This window comes from Diplotaxodon limnothrissa, linkage group LG6 (assembly GCF_057381915.1).
Source record: "Diplotaxodon limnothrissa isolate DT_005_m linkage group LG6, D_limnothrissa_male_GT1.1, whole genome shotgun sequence".
In the NCBI taxonomy this organism is placed as follows: domain Eukaryota; kingdom Metazoa; phylum Chordata; class Actinopteri; order Cichliformes; family Cichlidae; genus Diplotaxodon; species Diplotaxodon limnothrissa.
In genome coordinates this window covers 4,226,940-4,235,371 of record NC_140601.1, presented here as the reverse complement: position 1 = coordinate 4,235,371, position 8,432 = coordinate 4,226,940, and the positions used below count along the sequence as shown (strand labels likewise).

The window sequence follows — 8,432 nt, the reverse complement described above, 5'->3', positions numbered from 1 at the left end:
ATGTTAAATCTAAATGTTATATATAAATCTAAATGTTAAATGTTAAATCTAAATGTTAAATGTTAAATCTAAATGTTAAATGTTAAATCTAAATGTTATATATAAATCTAAATGTTAAATGTTAAATCTAAATGTTACGGGAAACTAAATATTTAGCTAATATGCAAATTTATTGTACGGGTCAACGGAAATACCAAAATAAAAGCTTCAAGAAAACCTCCCGCGCTAAAGTGTGCTGGTCGTGGTCAGGTTCTGTGTTTGCGCTCCTCTCACGGTCACTTTTGACTGCCATGAGCTGCTTCGACTATTCCCTACCAGCATGTCCAGCGATTTAGCTGAAAACATTGGAAGAGCCGTTTTGTCGGCCTTCCAACGATTCAGCGGTAATGCACCCTCGACCTCACAAACGCCGCAGCACTTGGTAAGTTTATTGTATAGCATTTTGGACGGGTTGATAGCAGTGTTAGCAAAATTAGCAAAGCTAAATTACTTAGCTAGTCCTCAATTATTTCATTTGGTAGGCAGCAGACAGAGATCGAACATCATACAACTCTATTTATTTATTTGGTAGGTAGGTAACAGTCGTTCTTGATGTAAATGTTTCCTTAGGAATCCAGCAATGCACCTGGACCAAGTAGACCTGCTGTCTCCACTGGGATACCATACCGCTCGGTAGGCCTTCTTACACATATCATTTAATTTATTTATCATGAAATTTCCCCTTGTGGGACTAATAAAGGTATGTTATCTTATCTTTGCTGACCGATTTTGATATACAATCAGGTTCATAAATATTTGGATACAGACACATTTTCTAATGTTGCTTCTGTACATTACCAGAATGAATTAAAAATGAAACTACTCCAATGCAGTTGAAGTGCAGACTTTAAGTTTTAATTCAGTGGGTTGGACTAAATGAATGCATAAAAATGTGAGGGGGAAAAATTAATTTGTAAACACAATCCTATCATTTCAGAGGCTCTAAGGTAATTAGACAAATTAAATAACTGAAAATAAAATGATCATTTCTATTACTTTATTCAAAACCCTTTGTTGGCAATGACAGCCTGAAGTCTTGAAGTCATGGACACCACCAGATGCTGGCATTCCTCCTTCAGTTTTCTGTGTAATGGGTAGACAATAGTAAGATGGTCTGAGTCTACAGTTTTTTGTTTTGTTTTGTTTTTTAATGAACAGATAACAGAAACCTTATGGATGTATTGTAATGCATAGGTGTCTATCTGTATCTGTGTTTGAATTCATTTCAGGTTCCTCTTCCATCAGTTCCTCAAGCTCATGCTACGCGCTCACATTTTGTGAGAAAAAACAAGACCTGCAAACACTATACAAAAGATGTTGTGTGCTTGCCCTTGTCTTCAGCATCAACGTTTCTCATACCGAGAGGAGATTCACAAGCAAAACTAGCACAAGATGGCCTTATTGGGAAGATCTCCTTTACATCTGACTGGTCTGAAGCACAACTTAGAGAAGAAATCGCAGCAATCTTCAGAAGAACGTTTGCACTGTCAACTAGCCAGACATTCCCTTTTGAGTATTTGAGTACAATTAGAGGATGTAAACGACTAATGAAACCAAATGTTTTTAGCAGTTTTCTTTGGGGTGGCCAAGAAGTTGGCTCGATTTGTTCCACCACCTGCCTCTATATAATGGCAGGGATACAAACACCTGCACAGGTAAACATTTTATATTGCAGTGCAGAAATATTTATTGTCTAAAAAGTGAGTCTGTTCCCTTAACGTAATTTTCTTAATTAATTAATATTGCACTTTTAGCAGGTGTAAACAGTTTTTAGTGCAGCCATGTGTCTCTGTGTTACCAGTGATTTGGTGCAACTGTATTTGATTTTATGTAGAACATGCTTTCTTTTCCCTCAGGAGGAACCAGAAGAGCTGTCTGACAGTGACTTTGAAAGTCCAGTCTGCCGGAGAAGACGAGGTATGTGACGTGAATGAAAACCTAGTGAGGTTCTAAGCTCAATGACCAGTTAGATTTTGTTACTGCAGTGCGTAATAATTCCTGGGGGGTTTGTTTGATGAGAGCATCATTAATTTGTCCGATTGGGGCGATCGTGGCTCAAGAGTTGGGAGTTTGCCTTGTAATCGGAAGGTTGCCGGTTCGAGCCCCGGCTCGGACAGTCTCGGTCGTTGTGTCCTTGGGCAAGACACTTCACCTACTGCCTACTGGTGTTGGCCAGAAGGGCCGATGGCGCGATATGGCAGTTTCGCTTCTGTCAGTCCTCCCCAGGGCAGCTGTGGCTACAACTGTAGCTTGCCTCCACCAGTGTGTGAATGTGTGTGTGAATGGGTGGATGACTGGGTGTGTAAAGCGCTTTGGGGTCCTTAGGGGGGACTAGTAAAAGCGCTAGAGAATTGCGAGAAAGCAAATTGTTGGTTAAGGTTTTTAAGGAAGCAGCACTTCGTGATTTATACAGGCACTTGCATCCACATACCGTCCATTACACTAGATTCGATTCGTTAACTAAAACAAGGATTGATAGATTCTACATATCACATAATGTTCAAGGTCTGAAATATGACACTCTTTTAACAGACTTTTCTGATCATATGGTGGTTATGGCAACAGTATCTTGTTGTCCCCATGAATTTTTGAACTATTGGAAATTGAATACATCCTTGTTAGCAGACGAGTTGCTTGTGTCCGAAGTTAAATCTGAAATTAAGAAAATATGACATCTTAAGATTTTTACTACTTCTTTCTCGGAACTTTGGGAGCTTCTTAAACGACGTATGTGTCAATTTTTTTAATTTAAAGCGAGAGAATTAAACCATGCAAAGAATGTAAAATATAATGAAGATGTGAGTAGATATATAAATTTAAGAAATAAGGAGGAGAAGGAAGAGGAGGAGGAAAATCAACTGATGTCTCTTAAAGAGGACATTGATCGGGTCAATAGAGAAGTTTTATTTAATATGTTGCGACGTACTGACTTTCACGGGAACAGCGATTATATGATTTTTAATAATCAAAAGAAAAGTCGAAATGATTTTATTGCCTCAATTAAAGATAAACATGGAAAGTCAGTTTTTAAAGAAGAGGGGAAAAGACAAGTAATTAGAGATTATTGTTCGGAGATGTTTTCATCCATTGCTACAAACAGCAATGTTATTAACAATTTTTTGAGTGAGGTTGAACCATTAGATTCTGTCATTTATGAAACTTTGATTGGAAAAATTAAAAGAGAGGAAGTGGAGTCAGTAATTAACCAACTTAGTACCGATAAAACACCTGGTCTGGATGGACTCCCCTCTGAATTTTACAAAATTGTGAGTAAAGAACTGTCTGAATTGTTAACTCAGTATTTTAATGAAGGAATAGAAAGAGAAACAATGGGTAAATCGTTTTATGAGGGAGTTATGTGTTTATTATACAAGAAAGGTGATAGAGAAGATATTAACAATTATAGGCAACTGACAATAATGAATGTAGATTATAAGATTTTTGCTAAAATAATTATGTCTAGACTAGAAGATGTATTAGATATTATCATTGAAAAAGAACAAACATGCGCAATTAAGGGATGATTGATGTGGGATAACTTAAGTATGTTAAGAGAAATTATTCATAATGGAAAGGATTCAGAACTCTGCATTTAAGGCTTAGATCAAAGGAGGGCTTTTGATTCTGTTTCCCACTCCTATTTATGGAAAGTAATGAAAGCTTATAATTTCCCGGACCAATTTATTTCTATTATTCAATTGATGTATAAAAAGTCCTTAGTGCGAGTTAAGGTAAATGGAAAGCTCTCATCCCCTTTTAGCGCTGAGTGCGGGGTTAAACAAGGATGTCCTTTGAGTGCTGCGTTATATAAGATAAGATAAGATAAGATAAGATAAGATAACCTTTATTAGTCCCACACGTGGGAAATTTGTTTTGTCACAGCAGGAGTGGACAGTGCAAAAGTTATGAGGCAAAAATTAGAATATATGTCCTTGCCATTAACCCCTTACTGAAAAGGATCAATGATGACAAACTGATTAAGGGATACGTCCTTGACAAATCCCATAAAATCGCAGCTTTGGCGTATGCAGATGACGTGACTGTGATAATCAGAAACCAAAACGAACTGTCTTCAGTTATGGAGATATTACACCACTACGAACAGGCATCAGGTGCCAAGCTGAACCAAGACAAAACTGAAGGGGTGTGGCTTGGACATCAGACCAGACAACCTAAAATGACGATCTCTCTTTGTAGGGAGATTAAAATTTTGGGTATATGGATTGATAATACTGACTCTAGTTTACTAAAGTGGAATAAGAAAGAAAATGAAATTAAAATGGAAATTATAAAATGGGAAAATAAAGATACAAATTATAAAACAGGTATTAATATTGTAAAAACACACATAATTTCAAAACTTCTTTTCCTTGACACAATTTTTCCTCCTCCGAGAACAACTGTAATGAAAATAAGTAAGATGTGCATTAAATTTATCTGGGGATCCAATCGAGAAGTGACTAAGAGAAAATTTATGTACAAGAGTAGGAAGCACGGGGGTTTGGGAGCCCCAGACTTAGAGATTGTTTTGCGAATTCCTTTTATTAAAATTATTCAAAGCGCAATTTCTCGGGGTGCCCCGTGGGTTCGAGGGAAAGAAGAATTGTGGCAAAAGAAAAGAGGCAGGGCCAGAGCGGGCGTTCCATACCACAGACTTATGTTTGGTGACTTATCAAGTCAATGGGAACAATATAGTTTAAATATTCTCCAAGATAATACGAAAAATATCTATAAAAAAATTAATGGAATCAAAAATGAAGGTTTAATTCAATATAAGTATGCAAATGAAGATGAAAACCTTTCAATAGTTAAAAATATACAAGACAAATTATTATCTGAAAGCATGAGAGACGTGGTATGGCTCATCTCGCTCGGGCGCCTCCCTGTGAGAGCGGTGGTACAATGGAGTTGTTTTGTTACCACCATGAAATGTCCTATGACAGACTGTGATGAAGATGAGACCCTAGAACATCTTCTATTGGATTGTTATAGGACAACTGAGATAAGACAGAAGATGACAGAGATTGGCTATGATGTGGATGTTAATATTAAAGCAGTTAAATATGGTTTGTTTAAAGAAAAAATGGGTGAAGACAAAAGGAGACTCTTTTGGTTAGTAATGTGTGTAATAAACACACATATTTGGAAAACCCGTGCCAAAGGAGTACTTGAACAAAAGATGATAAGTAGTGATGTGCTGAGTAAACATATCATTACAGATCTGCGGAGAAGACGAACAATGGACCTGAAACTTGGGAAAGTTTTCCCCTGGAACGAATTGAAACTGTAAGTTTTGTGAGCGTTGTGTGGACTCAGATGCTAGACTTTCCTCCTTGTTTCTCCTTTTTTGTATGTGTTCATGGTTTTGTATATGTAATTGTATGTGTATGTACATTTTATATGTAAATTTGTTTACTTTAAATAAAGATTTTAAAAAAAATAAATAAAAGCGCTATACAAAAACAGGCCATTTACCATTTTAACGTTTACGGATTATCACAGGTGATTAAAGCCAAGGAGGAATTTGTGCCCAACTTTCACTTGAACTAATATAAGGATATATAAAGGCTCTGTTAACATTATGAAGCAAGTCATGCTGACCTTCTTTCCTTTGTTCAGTGCATCATGCGTTGTCTACAACACCAGGTGAAAGTGAGGCCAAGCATCAGGAAACAGAGAGCTGCATTCAAGAGAGTGAAAATGAGGGACAGGCAGAGGGACAGCAGATGTTTCCATATAATGTGGCAGAATTTGTGTAAGCTGTTGTCTAGGGGTTAAAGAAATCCTTCATTTTAGATGTTGTTTAGGACAGCGGTCCCCAACCTTTTTTGCGCCACGGACTGGTTTATGCCCGACAAAATTTTCATGCACCAGCCTTTAAGGTGTCGCGGATAAATAAAACAAAATAAAACTAGTACCTGTACCGATAAAAAGAAGATTTATTCATAACACACATGAAAAGACCAAGGAAAACAGAGTTAACGATAACAAAATAACACTGAAAACCGATAAAAACCCTGAAAACTATACATTTCACACCTGAGCCTCAACTCTCGCGGCCTGGTACCAAACGACTCACGGACCGGTACCGGTCCGAGGCCCAGGGGTTGGGGACCGCTGGTTTAGGATATTGTTTTGATGCAGGTTTCCAATTTGCATGTTTGGGGTTTTTTTTGCTGAATGACTGCAACTTAAGGATTTACATTTAATTTTTTTTTTTTAATGATGTAGTGTGAGAAATTCTTCAAGGCTGACAGGTTTTATGATTTCTAATATCTCTTATCTACTTAGCCCTATTTTTCTGGAGGAAGATGAAGCTCTTGAAGAGGCAATTCAGCGTAGCCTCCTAGAAGAGTCTGATAAACAAAGTGAAGTTCATATTTCAAGGTAAGATTTGAAAGTAACCTTTGATAATTGAATATCTTATTTGCATCTTTACTTGCATCATTTTTTTTGCAGTTACACAATTACAAAGGTAATTGCTCATTTCTGACTAATTTAATATGGACTATCACAACATAGTTATCTGTTGTAACTCTGTGCACTTGAGTGAAATGTACAGCAAATTTCCATTTTTCCCCGAGATCTGTTTGTCATTGTCCCATTTTTATATAGGTCTTTTAAGAAACTCAGCAAAGAAGAAATTGAAGGTCTTCTTAGAGCTCATAGTGAGAAAGTCATTACACCAGGAACAAGACAACTCCATATCAGTCGAGCCAATGTGTGGTCAACTGCTTTGCGTCAGTTCAAGAGACCCAAGTTTGCAGAAAGCTGTGAGATGCTTTATGTCACATTTGCAAGCGATGAACATGATACAGAGGAAGATGCTGCTGACCTTGGGGGGCCAAGGCGGGAGTTTTTCCGTTTACTGGTGAAGGCCATCTTTCAGGAGAGTGGTGCTTTTGAAGGTAATATGATTTCATAGATAAACTAACTTACTTACTCAAGGCATAAAGGCTTGTTGACGACACTCGTTTTTATAATGTTACAAACGCAACAACCACCTGATCTGAACATTGTTTGACAGAACATTAACAAGTTAATAAATGACTACAGATAATAAATCTGTTCTGTGTGTCTGAAACAGTAAAAAAAAAAAAGTAATACATTTTTATCTGTCAATCTCAAGATATCAGTTGGGGTCTGTACAGAATATACTTTTTTTGTGTGTTATTTTTCAGCTACACCAAATGGATGCACACTGAAATTTAACATCCTACACTTGCCACCGGGAGCAGCAAGATTCCAGCCATAGGTTTTCAACCAGCTCCTAAAATAACATTCATTCACGATGAAAGCAAACATCTCCCGATTGCACACACATGTGCAAATGAGCTTCAGCTTTTTGTGAATGAAACAACAATGGCTGATGATGATGCTTTTCATTACTGCTTCTTAGTAGCACTCATGAATGGAGCTTTATTCAGCACCATCTAAACATGTTCCAAAAAAGTGAAATTAAAATGGTGGGTTTGTTAACTCTAATCCTGTTCATTAATTGTAGTTTCAAGTAACTTTGCTTCATACAAGAAAGTTGAAATCAATTCTGACTGCATTTAATGTTGAAATGTAATAATTTTCAAAGCTTCAATAGATTTATAAAAATGCTAACTCTGTATTTTCAACGACAAATCAATAAAGTCACTGGTGTAATACAATTAATAATTTTATTAAGCTTTTTCTTTTTTAAACAAGGACATTTCAAAACAGTTTATGCACAGAGTATACTAAACATGCTTTGTAGAACAGGCTAGGATTACTTAGACATCTAACAGCAACATTTATTAAGACTATTGCAACTTTACAATGATTAAAACAATACTGTAGATAATCTTGTGAATTGGTTTAAAGACTGACTGTTCCGTGTTGATAATTTTCACTGTTATACTGTATTACACTGTTACAGTGTGAATTTGATCTTTACTTCAATCTGAATAACTGGTTTTACCCATAAACTAAAAGTGGTTGTAGCCTTCTGAATAGCCTATGAGTCACTGTCAGTCATTAACTCTGAGTCCTTATGTGGCAGGAGGCATCACTGCTAGAGGGGAGGGGCTTCTGCAGTAGTACAAAAACTGCATTTGCTGTACAGCATTTAAGAATACTAAGTGTCATCACTCTTTAGAACATCGCTGGTATCCTGTGGTTGAGGTCACACATTTACAAGTTTGTTAAAAATATACTGCTGTGTTCGCTGAAACAATGTTTTACCATTATTGTTGTCTTCTTCAAAAGGGTGAATGCTTGTATATAGCTCTTGTAAATCGCTGTCATTTAATGGGACAAACCTACTTTCAGAGTTTGACAAGGAGGGTATGGAGACCTCTGCTGTAGAAAGTTCTGGGTTGTGACGATGAGACACATGAGTTCCGCAGGCAAAAAGCTGGATGGGA

General features: G+C 36.9%; 1 protein-coding gene across 1 annotated transcript; it reads left to right on the top strand.

Moving 5' to 3' along the window:
• The first annotated feature begins 319 nt into the window (after positions 1 to 319).
• On the top strand, positions 320 to 7,294 carry LOC146629942 (uncharacterized). Its single transcript, XM_085355387.1, has 8 exons — positions 320 to 421; positions 610 to 672; positions 1,269 to 1,694; positions 1,896 to 1,956; positions 5,659 to 5,794; positions 6,331 to 6,426; positions 6,655 to 6,947; positions 7,221 to 7,294. The coding sequence occupies exons 1-8, from the start codon at positions 320 to 322 to the stop codon at positions 7,292 to 7,294; spliced, it is 1,251 nt and encodes a 416-aa protein (XP_085211513.1).
• The last annotated feature ends 1,138 nt before the right edge of the window (positions 7,295 to 8,432 follow it).